Here is a 21,361-nt window from a genome sequence, read left to right as displayed (position 1 = left end):
GTAATTTTCCCCACCATGTTACTCAGGATCACCACTTAGCCATCTGACATTTAAAAATTTGGCTTTGGTTTTTGTGACTGGTGCTACTTCTGTCTTCGTTAATTTTTATCCTAAAGAAAACTAGCCCAGACGCTCTTCATTCACTGCATACTCTAATCTACTGCCAATGGTTTTGTGTAATAATGCAGTGGATTCCCAAGAAGCAATTCTAAGATAATTTTTAATAAGCTTGGGCACAACTCATTCTTGGCAAATCCTCTAAAAAATCCCGCAGTTAATGCTTTATCACGGCATAGTCAGAACCTCTCAACTTTTATTTTACCTCTTTGCCCCGTTTGGGACAAATAAGGTAACAGTATTTCCCATCACAATCAGTTGTTATGTCTTACAGTCTCTCTGTGCTGTCCTGACATCCTGTGTGTATATAGTGCTTCTGTGAGGCCTTTAAGGACTCTGTGCCATTACAGACTAATGACACATCCTGAGCTCCAGAGTGAATCTCATCTGAGACCAAATGGACTGTTTTTATCTCTTCAGTGGAGTTCTTTTTTCTGTCTTTCTTGAGGCAGTAATCTTCAACCATGGATTATCAGTGTCTCTATTCACAGCGTTTCAAATTAAAGCACAGCTTGGTCTTCTGAAAAAAAATTGTTAATGTCTTTGTGGGCTGAGATATAAAATCAATAATAAATTCAGTTCGTGATTAAATCTTTTTAAAGCCAACTGGAAAACGTTTAAAATTCACGTGCTTGCAAGCCGTCATTAAATATTGGTTCCAGGGTTTTTGGAGTAAGTTTGAGAAATGCTTTTTCCCAAACCTTTTGGGGCTCAGTGAGGCTGAAAAAACCAGGTGCATCCAAGATCTGATTTCACAGAAAGATTTACTGCTTTACAAACACAAACATGATACTTGGTCTTAATAGAAAAATGACATCAGATACACCCAGAATATGTTTGGTATTGGGATAGCTGCCAGTATGGCACAAAACATAGGATTTTAGAAGCAGGGAGTCATGAAAATAAACTGTATCTTATATTTTGGTACATCAGGAACACTTGTTTGAACACACATTTGTTTGCTTGAATAAGCCCTTCAGTACTCTAAATGTAAAACTTTAATAATTGTCTCGGGCTCTGACTTTAGTGTTTGATCTAAATGTGTTCTAAATGACATTTCATACGTCTGACTAGTGCACTTACTGTTATGTACAGAATTTAAAATGTGATGGTTTTAGTATAAAATTTGGTTTGATACATGATATAAACTATTCAAAATTGTATATTTAAAATCAAGGAAATGTTTTTGTGAACTATTTCTACTGAAGAATGTATTTAAATTAAAATAATTAAAAATAAACAACATGAAGCAGTGATCTGTTAAGTGGACAGGTCAGTTATCTGGGCTTGTGTGAGTAACTGGCACACCAGTTGAATAACTTCACCACAGACCTCAGAAGCATAACCATTTAAGAAGAACTTTGTAAAAAAGTGCCAACTTGAAGATGAGAGTTGGCACTTTGCAACTAGTTCCTAAAGGAGCTGTGTGCCCTGTTCTAAAGGAAAATCCAGTTACTTAATGATAGGCCTTTCCTGTCTTGATGCTGAATTCCAAGTCTCTTATGATCCAGAAATGCCAGGCTGGTATGTTTCAAATGCACTGGGTGTGAATTGCCCCTTGCACTTGCCCATCCCTTTTCCGGTTAAATCTTTTCACATAGCTGCTGCTGCTCCTGAGAAGTCCATCTCCTGGTCGGAGGCGCCCTCTCAGGACCTGAAGCAGAGCTGTAGGTAGCTGCCTTCTCTTATGGTAGATGTGGCCCATCACAATATACCTGCTGCCTGAAGAAAAAAAAAAAAAAAAAAAAGCCAAAATATAAATTCATAGTTATCTTTCAAATACCACGTAACAATAAGAAAATGTAAGGCTTTTAAGAAATGCCTAAGCTTGACTCTCTTATCTTGCTGCACATGTTGAATCTCAGACATTTAAACCTCAGACAGCAGGTGGAAAGAGCCTAGTGACCTTTATAAGATAATCAGATTACTCAGCCTGTAAACAGCCAGCACTAGAAACAAAGGTCCTAATCACAACAGTGCCAGCAGTATTTTACAGAGAACATCTCTAGAAAGACGTGGGAGTGGGCATTACCCGCCCCCCCCCAACACACGCGCCCAGCAAAAGACGTCTCTAAACTCAGTTTTAAAAGCCCCTTAGGCATCCTGTCTGGCAACGGTGTTTCGTCATTCACTCCACTTGTCAACAAATATTGAGTGTTTGCTTTGTGCCAATCCGCTCAGTTCCCATCTTTAACCGGAGGCGCTGATGGAATTTAAATCACAGAGTGGCCGAAATAATACCTGTCTTCTAAATTCTATTCATTTTAGAATAGCCCTCCCCCCCACCAAAAAAAAAGGTACTGGGGTAACCGATAGAGACCGGGCTGTGGCATGTCAAAGTTACAATGGTGACATAAAGAACATATATATAAAATGATCACTTAGATCAGTTTTAATACCAGGTTTAAATTCTGGGCATGGCTTATTGCAACTAGAGGAGTCTAGGGCTAATATGTGGACTCGGAAGAAAAACCCGTCCGGAGTGATGTACAGGCGGTTCATCTTGTAGAGCCCGTCCCGGTCCACCAGCAGAGTCACCAGCCGGATCCCTGTACCGAGGACGTCCACATCATGCACGATTCCGTTGACTGCTGCTTTCAAAAAACAAAGAGTTTGGAGAAATGCATAACGCTCACATCCTCTTTCTCTCCCCAGTGCGTTTCTAACAAATCACAAAATAGTCCACACGGCTCTGGGGCTGCAGGACCGAGTGGGTGGGTTTCTCTAGGGTTTGGTTTAGGGGTCCCGATGCACAGCCCGGCGCTCTCGGCTCGGAAAGGCTCGCCCCGCGGCCTGGGCTCGGCCGCCCGGGCCCGGGAGGAGCTGCGGGCGGGGCTCACCGAACTCGCTGGCGCAGTAGGACTCGCGCTCGTCCAAGTCCGCCCTGCAGGCGCGCGCGCAGGGCTCGGCGCCGGGCTCCGCATCCTCCCTCCGCTGGGGGCTGAGGCGCGGCGGCGGAGCGGGCGCGGGTTCCGGTGGCGGCGCGGCGGCGCGCGGCCGGTTGGGGTGGGCGGGGCCGGCGGGGGCCTCGGCGGCGCGCGTGGGAGGCCGCACGGCCGGGAGGCGCAGGGCCCGGGCGCGCGCGCGCCGCGGGGAGTCCTCCAGTGCGGGCACGCGGCGCGGCGACGCACGGTTCTCGGCCTGAGAGAGGCGCGGGCTCGGCGGGCCGGCGGGCGCGCGCGCGGCCTCCCGGAAGCCGGCCCGGTTCTCGGCGGCCGGCTGGGGCTTCCGGCGCCGCAGGTCGGACCAGGCGCGTGGAGCGGCCTCGGCTGCGCGCGGCCGCCGCGGGGTCTCGGGGACTGGCTGCGGCCGGGGCCCAGGCGTCTCCGCACTCGGGCCGCCGCCGGGGTCGGGCTTCCGGTTGTGGGGCGGCGAGGCTGTAGGGAGAGAAGAGGAGAGGCCGGGGAGGCCGTCAGGGTAGGAGAGGCCGGGGAGGCTGAGAGGAGAGGGGAGGGGTGGGGAAAGGGGAGGCTGAGAGGAGAGGGGAGGGGTGGGGAAAGGGGAGACTGAGAGGGGAGGGAAGGGGACGGGGGTGGGGGGAAGGGGAGAGGCAGAGAAGAGAGGGGAGGGAGGCCGAGAGGAGGGGAGGGAGGCCGAGAGGAGGGGAGGGGAGGCGAGGCCGGGGAGGCTGAGAGAGGAGGGAAGGCGGGCAGAGATGAGGCTGTGGAGGGGAGGAGAGGCCGACAGGGGGGAAGAAGAAATGGCTCTGGGAGGGGAGAGGAGATGGGGGACAATGTAAACGCAGCGTACACCTGCGAGAGGCGACGTGGAGAGGGCAGCAGACATGGAAGTGAAGGAAAGAGAACGGGAGGAGGAAGAGGAAGGCGCCCCGGCTTGTGGTGAGCACAGGTTTCCTAGGCCCCAAGAAGACGGAGATGAGGGTCTTGCCCTCTAAGAATGAGGGCAACTAAGAACATTTTTCTCACCACATGGGAACATTTCATTTTGTTAAGGAAGCTTTGCAAATCAATAGCTTTTCAAATTACAACCACCTATTTGTTCTAGGACTAAAGATAACTGACAACTTTGGTTAAATAACAAACTCTTTTGCCCTTTATTTAATATATATGTAAACATCCGCCTTTTTGCTATGTACAGTTTGTTGAGAAAGTACCAAGAGCAAACCCCAGGGGGAAAGGTCTCATATTACAGGTTCTCCTAATTGTTTAAGCGCCCCTGACAACAGAACTATTTGGTTTTCCCATCCGTGTTTACACTGTCATCTTGGTCTGTGCAGAGTCGAGCATCTGTGAGTGGATTTTTATCTGGCTTCTTGGACACCACTTAGTAGTAAACCACGGCTTAGAAGGAGGTTTAAAGCGTGGCTGGGCGCAGAGGCCCCTGGTTAAGTGTAAAAGCACCCGCATCGCTTACACTGCCCGACCCCCACCCCTTCCCAAGGTGGAGGAAAAAGCTCCTGAATGGCAAACGGCATGAAAACAAATTTTTGAAATTATTCGTGATTTTCCCCAGCTCTGCAGGCAGGTTGGTGAGCAAACTTCAGCAAGCTTAAAATCTGGGCCAATTTCCATGCCCAGTTACACAATATCACCTCTCCGTTTGCCTGGGTCCCAGTGCCCTCCAGACGGGCACAAGAGCCCTTTTTTTTTTTTTTTTTTTTCCGCTATTATTTTAACGGCTGGTTTTCAGCATTTCTCTCTGGCATCGAAGAGCTTGGTCTGCCCATTTGCAGTTCTTGCAACACTTCATTTAAAGTGATTTATCTTGCCAAATTGACAGTCTCCTTTAAAATCAGCTTTCACCCAGCAATAATAGCTGGTTATAGTTCATGTTTTTGCAGAGAGGTTGATTCTGGCTCATTATGTTCAACTTTGCCCATACACAGCTGAATAAAGTTCTGGTGGATATCCAATTCCTGACTGTCAACTGTTGACCTCACAACTGCTTCCCCATTGATATCACCATCTGTTGTCATGGGAAAGATTGTCTGATATTTGGGTTAAATGCCACTGAAGTCATTCAGTTTCCATGTGGAAAAATAACCCAAAGTAAATTACCCTGTGAGGTGCGGAAGCTATTTTTCCCAGAGATAGTGAATCAAACAGAACATCCAAATAAAAGCCAGACAAAAACACCTCCCCGCAGAGAACCTCTTATTTCTTCATTCCCTCAGTAATTTTCATCTCAGGCATGAAATTGTGTGTGTGTGTGTGTGTGTGTGTGTGTGTGTGTGTGTGTGTGTGTTTTAAAGACTCAGGTGTCCCAAGGCCATTGGTTGCGGCTGCAGGGAGAGGGGAGAAAGGTCCGATTTCGGCTCCCTCCGCTCCCAGCCCCGGTGGGGCGCACCCAGCTCCTCGGATCGCCGGCGGGACGGGGACCCGGGCGCTGGGCGGACCCCGCGCTCCTCCGGGCGCCCGCCGCCCGCCGCGTCCCGCGAGCCCGGCCCGCACGGCTCCCGAAAGGCGCGCCGCGACCCCTTTTGACACTTTCCCTCCTCTGTGATGGAGCAACTACTTAACATGCAAAGTTTCTCCAGCCTGCCCGGCTCGCTCGAGATCATTTCAGTAGCTGAACAACTGGCTTCATTCCGATAAAGGCTGCCAAGACACACACAATCTTGGGGACACATTTTGCTCCTTTCGAACACGAACACGGACCTGGAATCTCCTCTCTGGCAAGCCCTGACCCCTTTCTCGTCCCGCCCTTCATCGCGCCCTCTCCCCAGCTCTCCCCCGGATCCCAGCCCCTCTCCCAGGGCTCAGCGTTTCATCGATCTTACCTTTTCTCTCCGCCACTGGGGCTTCGGGAGATGATCCAACGATCAAACAGAGGAGCCAGAAAGCTCTAGCTGTCATGTTTGTAGACACGGTTCCCAGGCTCTAAAACTGAGCCTGGGCTTTTGCTCTTTCTCTCCCCCCACCCATTCTCCACCCCCCCCACCCCCGTTCATGCTAATGAGGGGCAGCCTTTGGGGAAACGGGAATCACTCACTGAACAGACCATTGGAACAAAACCGAGCTGCAGGGATTTCTCCCACCTCCTTAGGGGGACGAGCACGTGGCCTCTCAAAGTTGTCCCTGGGAACGTCTGTCCTGCGATCTGTGGGCAATGAGAGCATCAAAACCTACACTTTAAACCCGTGTGGGTTTTGCGGGCCGGGGTCGGGTGGAGGAGAGGGTGGGGTGGCCAGTGGAGAGGAGAAGGATGTTGAGGGGCTGAGGGACAGGATGGGGGAGTGTGAGTGATAGGGAGATTTGTCTAGATTAAGTCAACAACAAATAGGCAAATTAGAGCTTAAGACAGTTTGGGCTTGTGGAAAGGAGGAGATTCCAGATGACAGAAAATTCATCCCAGATTGTCTCAGGGATTCTGAGAGGAACCAAGTCACTACATCCTAGGTCTGGTTACACTGTTTTACTATATATACAATATTTATATTCTAGAATCAGAAAGGAAAAAAGCCTCAGTAAAATAGCTTTTCTTTTCCCTCCCCCTGTCCCCAGTTGAAATTGGTAGCAGGTTGGCTAGATTCATCAAGCCCATGTGAGTGCCTTTTACCCACCAGGAGCTAGAGAATAAAAAAGTAAAAATCCTTCCCAGCTCTCTAATGATGGCTCATTTCCTCAAGAAAGGTGGATTGTTTTTTTTTTTTCTTTCTTTCTAAGAAAAACTCATTCACTACTTAGGTCTGAATTCTTGAAATGGCTCTGTATATTTGTCCTGAGCTAAGGACCCTGTCCCTCAGACTGAACAGAAACAGCATTCACCAAAGGGGGAAGTAAGCTCACCATAGTAAACCCACAGCCTTACCAACATGTATCTCATTTCAACAGCTTCAAATCCAAAAGGAAGGGGAAATGCATTGAGATGAAGGCATTTTTATCTGAAGCACATGAGCCAACAGTGAGATGCAACTGCTAAAAGAAATAACAAACTTTTGCTGCACTAATATCTTATGTCTAGTGGACCGATCAGATTTGGGGTGGGGGGGATCATGTTTTCAAGAAAGACACTGGAAAGGTAGAAGGAAAACAACTGGGTGGTGAGAGGGCTGGAATCCATCATGGTCAAGTTCTTTTGGAGGAACTGAGAATAGGCAGCCTAGGCACAGAAAAACATTTGTTATATTTTGGGAAAGAACCAGTAAGTAGAAGTTATGAAGTGACAGGTTTAATTTCAGTTTAAGAAACAATATTCTAACAACTGAGATCTCCAAGAAAGCAGGCTGCTTTGAGGTGTTGTGACAATGAGGTCCTGGGCATTGGGGGGGGGGGGTGTATCCAAAGAGAACGTGACTCAGGGATACTGTAGAACAGGTTCCTGAATCCGGTGTGTGTTGGTTTGAGGGATGTGGTGAGATAAATGTGTTCTAGGGAGGAGTTGGCTGTCTAGTCACAGGCTGACAATATGTTGGAGGGGGTCACTATGTCTGTAGTCTGGTTCTCAACTTTCCTCAGCTTGAAACTCAGTTTTGTCAATGGATTAGATTTGTGGGACCAACTCATGTTAACCAAACTCATAAAAAGAAGATGTATAAACCAGAATGTCACTTATTAATTTGTAATAGGATATAGCAAAGGTGATTCAGAGGTCTAATTATTAATCAGGAGATTGCCTGTTGAGCACTAAATCAAATTGCAGTTGAAGGTGGGCTAATCTTCCCTCATCTGAGTTTTAGAGGAGCAAATTCTCTATTTCCTCCAAAAGAGTATATCTCTTCAGTCACTGCAAGGCTTCGGTACACCAGAGTCAGTGTCTCCAGATTCTGGCCAAGACCAAAAAACACTGAAATTCGTGCTTTGGGGTTTATAATTTATAGATGTCCTTAGATCCCCTTCTTTGACATACTCTTTAAGTCAAGTGGACTAAAATTAACTAGGCTTAAGCTTTCTCAGTTACAACCACATCTCAGACATAGCTGCCTGAGATAATATTCAAGTCACCCAGATCCAGTTTGGGGTGTTCCCGAAACTCTTCTGTTGCAGGAATGTTGTGAATGCCCTGAAGCCCACACCCTGAAATGTAGAGGCAGAGGGCTGACTGGAAGACTCCTCGAGGCTCCCAGGGTGGCACCAGCCTGGAAGAACTTGCCAGGGTCCAAGGCTGTGTCTTGGGCAGCACATGGCTTGCAGGAGCAGAAGCCATATTCATGGTGGAAAGCACAGAGAGCTCGAAGAGACTGAACTACGTAAGTCAGAATGCCACTTTATTAGTTTACAACAAGAAATCGACTCAGGCAGACCTGCAGGCTCGTGTCAGCCTGGCTAGCGTTCTCTTTCTAAAAACAAGTCACCTGAGAAGCCAAATTACCATCAGAGTGCTTGGTAAGCCAGAGCACAGGGAGTTCGTCCTACAACTGGAATGTTTAAAGGTATTTGTTTCTCATAACCGAATATATCCACCTTTACGTGCCTATCTTCCACGTGTCAGGTGGAAGAACCTAAGAGCCTAATTGCCTCCCTCTCCCCTGCCAATTTCTGGCATTTTGAGTGTATCTTTCTGCTTTGCAAATAATTGTTGAGCATCTACTGTGCGTTGTATAGTAAAGGATTTGTGCCAGGTTCCTGGCATGGAGCTTCTAACTCTTGGAATCTCCCAAGTGATGGAAGCGTCTTAATGATTCACGAGCTGCCTGGATTACACCTGAGTTTATGCTAATGCAGTGACTCTTGGAGGGCCCCTTGATAGCTTTGGGCTGGGAGCTGGTCATCAGAAAGACCAACCATGTAATTAGAGGGTTGGGACTTTGAGCCTGTCTGACCTCCAGGGGGCGGAGAGAGTCTGGAGATTGCGTTCAATCAGATGGTCAATGATTTAATCCATCATGCCTGCTTAATGAAACCCACTGACAGCTCAGTGGAGCTTCCTGGTCAGTGACCACATTGATGTGCTAGAAGGGTGATGCGCTGTGATCCATGGAGAGAAAACCCTGAAGCATCTGGGACCCTCCCAGATCTTGCCCTCTGTGTCTCTTCATTTGGCTGGGTCTGATTTGTATCCTTTATAATAAAACTTTGATCGTAAGTAGAGCACTTTCCCGAGTTTTGTGAGTTGTTGTAGAGAATTATCAAGCCTGAGAGGAATCTTGAGAACCCCTAGGTTTATACCCAGCTGTCTGAAATGAGAGCAGTCTTGTTCTGGGTCATCTGCCCTTTAACTAGTGAGGCCTGCGCTAACTCTGAGTGGTTACTGTCAGAACTGAATTGCAGCCCACCACTTGGTATCAAAACACTATGTGCCCCGGGAATTCCCTGGCGGTCCAGTGGGTAGGACTTGGCGCTTTCACTGCCAGGGCCCAGGTTCAATCCCTAGTTGGGGAACTAAGATTCCACAAGCTGCGCAGCACGGCCAAGGCAAAACAAAAACAAAGAAACACCATGTGCCAGGCGTTTTAGAAGCTGGAAATACCCATCATCATCATCTTTCTTCAAAAAGAGTACAATACTGTTGCTCTGGTTCCCAGTGGGTAAATTAGGGTCATGTTCTAGTTCGAGTTCAGGGCCATCCTGATTGGGGCTGAGGTCTCCCCAGATTCTTCAGGCTTTCACAGATAGCTGCTAGGTTTACTCCCACAGGCACCAGGCTAGATCCTGGAATACTGGGACATAAATCCTCCCCTCAAGTGGCTGACAGACTGCTGTGGGGAATAACGTTCCGTTATAGTGTTAAGTGCAATATTAAAAGGCTACAGGAGACATCACATAAACTCTGGTTTGAAGAATGACTGGGACTCGCCAGAGAGACCAAGGAGGGCAGGCATTGCAGGCTGAGACAACAACACATGCAATGGCACCGGGGTACAAGAGAGCATGGGAAAGTACCCAGGCCCAGGAAGCATGGTGGCACGCTAAGGAAGGAGGCCCCGTGGGGGAAGATGCTGAGAGCCTCGATGCCCTATAGGTGGACTCTCCACAGACAATGGTCAGTAGCTGCTTTTTATTTTTTAATTTTATTTATTTAATTTTTAAAATTTATTGGCCATGCCACTCGTCTTGTGGGATCTTAGTTCCCCGACCAGGGGTCGAACCCAGGCCCTCGGCAGTGAAAGCACCGAGTCCTAACCACCAGACCTCGAGGGAAGTCCCTAAGTAGCTGCTTTTTAATTCTTGATTTTGTTTTCCTATCACTCTACATTACGCTAATGAAAAATTTGGAAAATAAAAATAGAGTAGACACAAGAACTACCACCATCAGTCACTTCCCTGGTGGCGCGGTGGTTAAGAATCTGCCTGCCAATGCAGGGAACACGGGTTCGATCCCTGGTCCGGGATACATCCCACATGCACGGAGCAACTAAGCCTGCGAGCCACAACTACTGAGCCCACATGCCACAACTACTGAGGCCTGTGTGCCTAGAAGCCTGTGCACTGCAATGAAGAGTAGCCCCTGCTTACCGCAACTAGAGAAAGCCCACCTGCAGCAGCAAAGACCCAACGCAGCCTTAATTAATTAATTAAAGGAAAAAAACAACAACAATCACTGCAATATTCCCATGTTTTTCCTTCCAGGCTCTTTCTTAGATACCATTTCACACAGATGCCATCAGAGGACCAACACTATTTTGGATCCTGTGTTGTTCACATGACACCATGACAAGGGCACCTCCCCATTTTACCTGTCAGGTATACAATTTTGTATTCAGCTTTTATTCAATGAAAATTAAAATATTATTACAAACTCTTTGTAGATACGAAATCTCATAAGTCCATAATATGTTCTCATTTAGACAAACCATCACTTGTGAACATTTTAGGCTGTTTTCAATTTTTGCTGTTGTAAAACGTTCCGTGTCCCCGTTAACAAAGGAATGAATGTATTGAGACATACTGAACTATTCTAGAGCAGGGTTTCTCCACCTCGGCACTACTGACATTTTGGGCAAGATAATTCTTTGTCATGCGTTGTTAACCGGTATCTCTGGCTTTATCTACTGGATACCAGTAGCGCCCCCCACCTCCAGTTGTGACGATCTAAACTGTCTCCAGACATTGCGATGTCTCCTGGGGACAAAATCGTGAACGATAATCACTGCTAGACAGCAATGAAATTAAATGAGCTACAATTACAAAAGCAAAGTATAGATGAATCTCATAAACATGATATCAAGTAAAAGAAGTCCAACACAAAAGACTATATACTATGTAATTTCATTTCTATAAATTCACAAATAGACAAAATTAATCTATGGAGTTAAAAGTCAGGTTATGGTTATCCTGGGGATGGGTAGTGACTGGAAAGAATACAGAGGGGGAGGTGTTCTGTGGTGTTGAAATGTTGTATAGTTTGATCTACTAATTTTTTTTTTTTAATTTATCTTTGGCTGCGTTGGGTCTTCATTGCTGCTCATGGGTTTCTCTAGTTGCCTCGAGCAGGGGCTACTCTTCCTTGTGGTGCATGGACTTCTCATTGCAGAGCACGGGCTCTAGGCTCTCAGGCTTCAGTAGTTGTGGCATGCAGGCTCAGTAGTTGTGGCTTGTGGGCTTAGTTGCTCTGAGGCCTGTGGAATCTCCCCAGACCAGGGATCAAACCCGTGTCCGCTGCATCGGCAGGCGGACTCTCAACCACTGCGCCACCAGGGAAGCCCAGTACTCATCTTTTGATTGTGTCTTCCACGTATTTTATCTTCTCACTCATCATTTTTATCTTTATCTTTTTCCTTTTCATCCTGATTTCATTTTCAGAGCATCAACTATGCATTTGGCTCCTTCCAATAAGGAATTTAATCCTAAGAAATTATTATTAGTTAGTGCTTTTTTGTTGTTCATCCTATTGTTCTTTCATCTGTCTACTCCCTGCTTATAATTTCCTGATTCACAAAGACCATTTCTTGTGCTTTTGTGAAAATGTCTGTTTCTTGAAATTGTCTTTGGGATTCTTTGTCATCATTATTTGAGCTTTGCCTTCCTCTGAGCATTTTTAAGGGGAAAATAACATTCAGAAAGCTATTGAGGGACTTCCCTGGTCGTCCAGTGGTTAGGACTCAGCACTTTCACTGCTGTGGGCCCGGGTTCAACCCCTGGTCGAGGAACTAAGATCCCACAAGCCATGAAGGGTGGCCAAAAAAGAAAAAAGAGAAAGCTATTGAAAATAATATAATGAATACCTGCATAAGCATGACCCAGTTTCCCAGTTTTATTAAATCTTAATAATTTTTTCCATATTTGCTTCATGTTTTTTTAATGTTAAAATATTACATATATAGTTAGTGGTAGCCAGTCTCCAGGATGACTGGTCCCCAGTGATCCCTACTTCCTGGTATTCATACCTTGTGTAGTCCCTTCCCACTACAAGTCCCCTGTAGTTGTAGCAGGACTGGTCAGAGTGACCAAGAGCATATGGAAAAAGTGATAATATACACTTCCAAGACTAGGTTACAAAAAGACTGAACTCTCACCTCTTTCTTTTAGATCGTTTCCTCTGGGGGAAGCCAGCTGCCATGTTGGGAGAACACTCAGGCAGTCTGTGAGAGGCCCACAGCAAGGAAGCAACTGAAGTCTTCATCCAACAGTCAGTGAGAAGCTGAGGTCTGCCAACAGCTAGTAAGTGAGCCTGAAGGCAGATCCTCTCCCAGTTGAGCCTCCAGATAAGACTGCAGCCCCAGTGCAGAGCTTGATGAAACCTCCCCCTGAGACACCTGAACCACCAGGTAAACCACTCCCAGATTCCTGGTCCAGAGAAAGCGTGAGTAATAATGTTCATTGTTTTAAGCTGCTAAATTTTGGGGTAATTCATTTTGTGGCGATAAATAACTAATACACGGTTGAAGGCCCCTTAGGCTCCTCCCTCATCCAATTTCTTTTCCTTCCCAGAGGTAATCATTATGCTGAACTTGGGGTCTCTACCATTCTCCTGGATGCTTTTCCTATTATGATTTTGTCAACTATAGTAAAAAGATATCTTATAAATTAATTTTGAGGGGTTTAAAAATTATAATAACATATTTTGGAACATTCCATATAAATATGCAATTCTAGTTCAATAAATCATCTCTGAAATGAATAATAAAATTGGGAAATCTTTCCCTTCTCAATTTGGGAACTGCCTTGTCTAATATTACAATGAAATGTAAAGGAAAATCTATTGTTAATAACAATAATAACAGCTGCCATCTACTGAGCACCGTTCCAAGTATTACGTCTTTGTATAAACATATGAGCTTATCCTTTTATTATCCCAGTTTAGGGCTAAGAGAAAGGTTAAGTAACTTGCCCAAGGTTATACTAGTAATTAATGAATTCCAAAACTATGAGCTACTACCAGTGCTCTTTATATAAGGTGGAAATTAAAGAGAAGGGAAAAGATCCAATTGACATAAATGTAGCTGTTAGAAGGTTCCTCTGCAAATGGCCATGAGGTCTAAGTTGATCATCTTAACTGCCTTCTTCCATCATTTATTCCCTGTTCCTCCTACCCTCAGCTGGGCAGGGGTCTATGCCTGGTAAGGAGACTCAAAACTTTTTTCCTGTAGGGCCTGAGTTCTTGGTGGTCCTGTCTTTACTGGATTGTTGTACTTTCCCATTAACTGGGTCTTTGGGACAAGGGCACACTAAGATGTGCCCCCCAGTGAATCCTTGGATTCCAGACATTTCCTCTATCCTCCACTAAGTAGCAGACCGTTTTCCCGTTGGTAATCACATCGTTCACCAAGGCTTAGTTCAAGGACTGTCATACCTGGGGCTGCTATAACAAAGTACCACAGCCTGCATGGCTTAAACCACAAACATTCATTTCTCATAGTTCTGGGGCTGGAAGGCTGAGATCAGGGCATCAGTATGGCTAGGCTCTGGTGAGAGCTCTCTTCCTGGCTCCCAGATGGCTGCCTTCTTGCTGTCTCCTCACACGTCAGAGAGAGAGAGAGAGACAGACAGACAGAGTGCAACAGAGAGACAGAGAGGGACAGAGACATAGAAAGGGCTCTGGACCCGTCTTTGTTTTATAAGGACACTAATCCCATCCTGGGGCTGCACCCTCCTGACCTCATCTAAAAGCCTCACCTCCTGATACCATAACACTGTGGCTTCTACCCATCGATTTGGGGGTAACATAAACATTCAGCTCATAACAGTGACCTCCCCCCTTCTCTGCCTATTGATTCAGCAGCCTGAGGAGTCCCAGATGGCCAAGGGGCAGCCTCCGATCCAATTGAATGGAGCCATGATAGTATTTCCTGGCCTAAAGATCTCTCCACTGGGCACTAGAACCTCTAGACCCACTGAGTCTCAGATCACTGTCAAGGAAAGCAAAATGGTTCTTCCAGGGAATTATTAGGGGTCATAGTGGGAGAAGCCACCCCTACCTCCTCTCCTTGGTTCCTGGACCTGCGCATTCTGGCAGTGTCTAAGTCCAGGAATGGTCGTACTAGCAGAAGCCCTGCAGGCAAAGAAGACAAATCCATACCCAGAACACGTGTCTGTCCCTGTGAGGACGGGACGCTGTCCGCACATCCCAGTCTTACTGCGAACAAGGGATTATTGTTTTGCCTGTCAGGGTGCGACCCTCCCCTTGGAGAAGCGCCCTCTGCTGGCATTTCCTAAGATCTGCGTCCAGGAGCATCCTCTTCTAATTGGCATCTATCCGTGTTGGTTCCTCACTGCTTTTGGTAGCCCTTTCTTCTCCTTTTATTTGAGGAGTTGCAGATATCTCCTAGTTTCATTGACGGTGTTGTTTGTGGTTCTGCTTCTCATTCCCCTTGTGCTTTTGTAGGATTTTTCGAGAGGAGTGGAGAAAAATGGCAACTTTACCGTAGTTTGTATTTTTATTTTATTTTGTGTGTGTGTGTGTGTGTGTGTGGTACGCGGGCCTCTCACTGTTGTGGCCTCTCCCGTTGCGGAGCACAGGCTCCGGACGCGCAGGCTCAGCGACCATGGCTCACGGACCCAGCCGCTCCGCGGTATGTGGGATCTTCCCGGACCAGGGCACGAACCCGTGTCCCCTGCATCGGAAGGGGGACTCTCAACCACTGCGCCATCAGGGAAGCCCCTACTGTAGTTTTTAATACTGAAATCCGGTAAAATGTAAACGTATGATCATTCTGAATGTTAATATCATTGGCTTGTATTTTAATATTAATTCTGGTGTACTTTCTGATATTCTTAAATGAGTTTTGAAAATTTGGACTAATACAATACTAATATTGTACCCTTTGACCCACTCCTCACGTTGCCCCTGAGATTGCTTGGGGACAAAGGAAAAATGATAAAAAGGGGGACAATTAATAAGGCCCTAAAATGTTTTTCATGAGGTCCATCAATAATATAGTCATACCATCCCTGTTTGTCAAGCTTCTAAGGCAGTTCCTAGACAAGGGGCCAGATGATTCTTTGTTATGGGGCTAACCTGTGCACTGTAAGATGGCAAGGTTACCAGGTCTGCCCAGAAGTGCAGGAGGCTAAATGAGTGTTATCCCCAATACCTGCCACCCCCGTGGTTTTTTTTTTTGTTTTTTTGGTTTTTTTGCAGTACGCGGGCCTCTCACTGATGTGGCCTCTCCTGTTGCGGAGCACAGGCTCTGGATGCACAGGCTTAGCGGCCATGGCTCACGGGCCCAACCGCTCCACGGCATGTGGGATTTTCCCGGACCGGGGCATGAACCCGTGTCCGTTGCATCGGCAGGCGGACTCTCAACCACTGAGCCACCAGGGAAGCCCCACCCCCAGTCTTAATCAGTGGTGGAAGAATGGTCTCAGAACTGTCTCAGTGGGCCATTTAAGTTTAATAGTATGAGCCTAGTTGATGATAACAATGCATTGTAAAACTTTCAGACGGAAAGGAGAACGTTTTGTGGACCGTGTGTGTGTGTGTGTGTGTGTGTGTCTGTGGCAATTTTAAGTTATTAGTTCTTAAAATCGGAAGTTTTTAATGGAAGCAACTGGACCAAAAATCTGTCAGAGGATTTTGAGACTCATTAAAACGAAGTTGAATGAGAAAAAAAAAAAAACAAAACCAGTCTACATCACCTAAAATCAACAGTCATGGTGGAACAATTAATATGGAATACTCAAAATAAAATGTACAACATTTGTGCTGAGGATAGGTGCTGGTGTTTTGAATGGCTAGTTAGCATTCATGCCTCTTTTTCTTTTTAAAGAATTACCTCTTCCCCTTTTGGGGAAGAATTGGTGGGAGGGTGATTCCTTTGTGGCCCCATGAATCAACAGGAGAAAGTTGGGTCAATTGCAAGCTTTTCCTGGGAAACTTGATTCTGGAGCAAGTGACCCTAGGATGAAGAAAACTATCAGAGGCACCTATTGCAGGTCTAGGTGCATGACAAGCGGCAATGATGGCAGCAGTGGTGGCCTCCTGACAAGTGTCCCTGGCTCTGGGAGTCACTGTGCTTCCAGCTTCTTGCTTTTGGGGGGCCATTGGTGTGTCCTTATGCTTGCTGGTTCCCATGACTGGTCCTCCAGTTTTGCCCCCCTATTCAGTAGCACCTCCCTTCCCCATGTCTTTCCAATGAATTCTCATTTGCTTTGCTCACGTTGGGCTGGTTTGTTTCCATTGTTGGAAACAAGATGGAAGTAGCAAAGGAGATTGAGAAATTGACTGGAGGACTGAGAAAAACCACATTTTTCTGGAAGCCTGGGAAAAGTGTGTGTTTCAAGAAGAAAGGACCGGAAGCTTCCCTGGTGGCTCATTGGTTAAGAATCCGCCTGCCAATGCAGGGCACATGGGTTCAAGCCCTGATCTGGGAAGATCCCACATGCTGCGGAGCAATTAAGCCCGTGCGCCACAACTGCTGAGCCTGCGCTCTAGAGCCTGCGAGCCACAACTACTGAGCCCACGTGCCGCAACTACTGAAGCCCGTGTGCCTAGAGCCCGTGCTCTGCCACAATAGAAGCCACCACAATGAGAAGCCCGCGCACCACAACGAAGAGTAGCCCCCGCTCGCCGCAACTAGAGGAAGCCCGCGCGCAGCAATGAAGACCCAACGCAGCCAAAAATAAATAAATAAAGAAAGAAAGAATAAAAAGAATTTCAAACTTCAGGTCAAAGTCAAGCAAGAAAAGGACTGAAAGGTATTTCTTTAATTTGCCAATTAAGAGGTCCCTCTCCAGGAGGAGTGTGGCCGTCGACAGAGGAATGAAGGGAACATGGCAGGTGGAGGGAAGGAGACCCTGGGGACTCAGAAGCCGCCCTTGAGGCAACCTGACCGCATGGAGGGAGGTACCCAGGACTCATGCCAGTCGCCCAGGACCAAGGGTGAGCTTTTAAGGACTGGAGAATCTGTAGAATGTTTGGGGCTCAAAGGAAACAGCCAGTAGAGGCAAACGAAAGACATAGTCAAGGGGGGGAATTAACGGGCTTCCACCTTCTGAGTGTTTACTAAGTGTCAGACAAGTTTCCTGAGGAGAGAGGGGTTCAAAGCAAAATCTGAGGGAGGGACTGGCCTGGGACCGGAGGAGAGACATCTCTTCATGTGAGACAGAAGAGGGAAAACATGGGGGAGATGGCGGAGGTGAGGGAAGAGGAGAATGTGGAATTTGCATGGAATGACTTGAATGTGGGGTGTTCAGTAGGCATTGACTTCAGCCAAATGAACTATGGTGAATGAGTCACAAAACATCTGCCAGAGAGAAGGAGCTGGGCTGAGAGGAGAGGCTGAAGGAGAGAAATTAGGTGGGAGGGTCAGGTGAGCTTGCTGGAGGCTGAGCAGGCCAGTCAGAAGCCCAGAGAGGGGAGGACCTGTGAGGAGTTTGTCCTGCCCAGTCCTCAGGCTGAGTATTGTGTATGAGAGCAATCTTGCCTTTGGACCACGGAGACATTGTCACTGTCCCTTGTCCCCAGATGCTGCCTACAGGTAGGAGGCAGGAGACAATGCAGCTCCGATTTTTTGAGCACCTACTGTAGCAAGGACCTAATGTGGCCGTCAGTGCTGAGGTACCAAGAATGCAGCTGGAAATTATGTCCTGGGCTTATTTATTTGTTCATGTGTTCCGGTTTTTAAATTCAGCACTACATTTCTAATCTTAAAAAAGGTGGGGGGTGCTTCCCTGGCGATCTAGTAGTTAAGACTCTGCGCTCCCAATGCAGGGGGCACGGGTTTGATGGGTGGTCCGGGGAACTAAGATCCCGCACGGTGTGGCCAAAAAAGAAAAAAGAAGGGTGGGGGGTAAAGGTATCAGCTAAATTTCCCCATTGATTGTTTAGGGGTTTTTTTCTTTAATAAATTTTAATTTTGGAATAATTTCAGATTTACATGACAGTTGCAAAGATAGAACAGAGGGCTCCCATATACCCTTCACTCAGTTTCCCCTGATGCTAACATCTTACATTACCAATGTACACTTGTTACAACTAAGAAATCAACATTGGCATACTGTTGGTAACTAAACTCCAGAATGTATTCAGATTCCACTGGTTTTTCCACTAACGTCCTTTATCTTTTTCAGGCTCAAATCCAGGATACCACATCGCACTTAGTATTTAAGTTGTTTTTCAGAAGTAGGACTTACTCCTCGATATTCCTCTTGTACAAGTTTTAGAAGAAGAGTTTAAACTTTTCAAGCTAGTCAACTGAACCAGTCTGACAAACTTAAACTCTGATTGTATTTCTTTTATTACACTAATTTGCAAATTAAATACACACACACACACACACACAAACCTTACGTTCCAACTACAATTTGTTGTTCATTATACTTTAGGGGCAGAAACCATAAATTATATTTATTATATTTGTATGTTTTAACACAGGTAAAAACACAGTTGCTGATATATTCTCCTTAGTACTGGAAATAAATGTTTGGACCCAGCACAGTTGAATCTGCTCACACACCCCTTGGGATAAGAATGGGGAGGAAGTTTTGCATGTGTGGCTGCCCATGATGAAACCCAATTTTTAAAAGACAGAAAAAGAAATGATACCATCTGTCCAGTTGGCAGTTGCTGTTTCCTAAGGCTTTTCTCTTTTAAAGATCAGTATAAACGAAGCAAGAGTAAATGCTCCTCTTTTGGGTCAGATTTTAGCTTTCACTTGCAAGGTCTCAATTCCAGCGCTGTTAGAACTCGGAGATGCATTTCCTAATTTGTAAATAGGATAGCCCTCGAGATCGCTGTAGAGAATGCGAAATTACTACATTTCAAAATCTACTTTCGTGCTCATCACTGCGTTTCTCTCCACCAAAACTAATCTCCGTGCGACCCAGATGGGACTCGAACCCACAATCCCCAGCTCCGGAGGCTGATGCCTTATCCATTAGGCCACTGGGTCACCACGGAATCCGGGTTCTCACACCGTCCCCTTACGCAATGCCATCATCGCGCACCGCCCTCGCGCTCTGCGGCCTCCCTTCCGGCGGTGTGTGATTTGGGAGCCGCCCCCAGTGCCTGCAGCACGCGCCTGCGCACTCCTGCGCCCTCGACCCGTCCCGCCGCCAGAGCCTCCGCGCGCATGCGCAGGGCCTGCCCCACCCCATTGCCCTGGAACTGCGTGGCCCGCACGCGGGCCGATTTGGGTGTCTCTGGGGGTGCTGTTTCCTCTTGGGTTTTCGGAAGGGTCTCAGTCCTGGCAGCATACTAGGCGCACTTGGTGGCGGGGGGAACTCTAAACAAAATTCCAATGCCTGGCCTCTCCCCGTTCTAATTACCAGGGCGGTCCCGGGCCTCTGCATTTTGCAGAGCTCCTGCGACCTTCCTCTGGGGTGAGGTCCTACCGCATCCCCCCAACCTTCCCGCCCCTATCATCTGCCTCCTTCCCTTTTTCCCCCTGCATTTATTCAAAGTACGTTAATTGGATAACATTATGTGCTGGGGGCTGTTGGGAGTTTCCAGGGTGAACAGGCTTTTCTTCAAATCTGCCCTCCTCCCCCACTCACCTACAAACATTTTTCTCCCCATCTCTTCTTTCCCTCCGAATTGAAGGGAAAATAAATATAACGAGGTCCTTAAATACAAAATAATACGCATTTTGTTTTGTTTTTATCCTAAAGCTAGGTCTTCAATAGATTTAGAGATTTTCTGGTTCCATGTATAGTATCTGTATGCTTGTTGCATATAAAGGTGCTGCATTTGTTATTTTTAAAAATACACGATTTCGTTTCCTTCTTAGACACATAATACCTGTTCATTTTAAAATTGTATAAAATGGGGGTAAGCCAAACAAAAATTGAAATTGATTATAATTTTACCATTCAGAGTTAACCACTATTAACATTTTGGTGTGCATCTTTCAAATCTTATGTGTCTGTGTGTTATGTGTCAGTTTTATTACCTGTGGATCCTGAGTCATCCAGGAAATGGCTTTTCCACAAAAACTAGGACATTATTAGTGAATAATAAATAATCATATAGCAACGATGGTGCAGAAGCAATGATGGGTAAAACTGACACAGTGAATCAAGGCAGTGACACTAAGTTAGCAATAATCGTTATTCTTCACCTTTGTGCAATGGAGGGAGGGGAGGGAATTTGGGCCAGCTTCACTTAAGAACATCCTTGATGACACTATAAGAATTATTGATTTAAATCTCGACCCTTGAGTACACATCTTTTTAATATTTTGTGTGACAAAATGGGAATTATGCATAAATCACTTTTACCACAGAATTCAATGGTTGTCTCTTGAGGAAAACATTTGTTCAATGTTTGAGTTGCAGGTGAAACTGGCTGCTTTTTCAGTGGAACATAGTTCTTGAAAGAATGACTGACAGGTAAACTATAATTATTCAGACTTGGGCACACTTGGGTTTGCTTCTCTGGAGCAGCTTCATTCTCAGGCTCACATCATCACAGCATGCAGTCCACTGGAAGAGAGGGGATATCTCACAAAAGTCTCAGTAAATATTTTACTGCATTGTGTTACATCTTCATCACCAAATTCTTGTGTCTGGGGGATGGAATGTACTGATTGGCTTAGGCCAGACAGACCCTCTCCTGAATCTCCATCCAAACTACAATAGGAAGAGTTGGGGGTGTATGCTTTCCCAGGACAAGGTTGTATCTTTCAAAGGCAACTTTCACTTTTGACATTTTACTTCTGTTTCAGGTTATTTTCAGGTGCAAGCACAGAACAGTGGTCAGAGAGCACGGATCCTGGAATGAGATGGCCTGGGTTTGAATCCTGTCTGCCATTTACTCCTGTGCAAACCTGTACAAGTTACTTAACCACCCACTCTTCTGTGAAATGGAACAAATAATACTACTCCCTCACAGAATTGTGAAGATTAAATGTATTCATAAAGGTAAAACACTTAGAACAATTCTGGGCACATAGTACCCAATATTTGCAAGCAAAAGAAAACCCAATTTGGGGCTTCCCTGGTGGCGCAGTGGTTAAGAATCCAAC

The 21,361-nt window shown here is 46.4% G+C and overlaps 1 protein-coding gene across 2 annotated transcripts; it reads right to left on the bottom strand.

Moving 5' to 3' along the window:
* Positions 1-862: 862 nt before the first annotated feature.
* Positions 863-6,160, bottom strand: LOC309793567 (UPF0450 protein C17orf58). Of its 2 annotated transcripts, none has more exons than XM_082604151.1 (4): positions 5,858-6,160; positions 2,958-3,494; positions 2,517-2,708; positions 863-1,839 (listed from the first exon to the last, which is right to left on the bottom strand). In XM_082604151.1, exons 1-4 carry the CDS (start codon positions 5,931-5,933, stop codon positions 1,649-1,651), a joined length of 996 nt encoding a protein of 331 aa, XP_082460277.1. In that variant the 5' UTR covers positions 5,934-6,160; the 3' UTR covers positions 863-1,648. The 2 variants fall into 2 exon arrangements, with proteins under 2 accessions (XP_082460277.1, XP_082460278.1); XM_082604152.1 differs by having other exon boundaries at positions 6,070-6,136.
* Positions 6,161-21,361: the final 15,201 nt, after the last annotated feature.

This window comes from Mesoplodon mirus (assembly GCF_964341445.2).
Source record: "Mesoplodon mirus genome assembly, chromosome: 18".
Classification (NCBI taxonomy): domain Eukaryota; kingdom Metazoa; phylum Chordata; class Mammalia; order Artiodactyla; family Ziphiidae; genus Mesoplodon; species Mesoplodon mirus.
The sequence above is the reverse complement of the archived record's forward strand: the minus strand, read 5'-3'. Positions and strand labels throughout refer to the sequence as shown.

Coding starts and splice junctions, on each gene's coding strand:
- LOC309793567 (XM_082604151.1), bottom strand. CDS start 5,933: ATGACAGCTAGAGCTTTCTGGCTCCTCTGTTTGATCGTTGGATCATCT. Junction 2,709..2,957: donor CTACTGCGCCAGCGAGTTCG/GTGAGCCCCGCC, acceptor TTTTGAAAGCAG/CAGTCAACGGAATCGTGCAT. Junction 1,840..2,516: donor ATGCCCAGAATTTAAACCTG/GTATTAAAACTG, acceptor TTTTTTCTTCAG/GCAGCAGGTATATTGTGATG.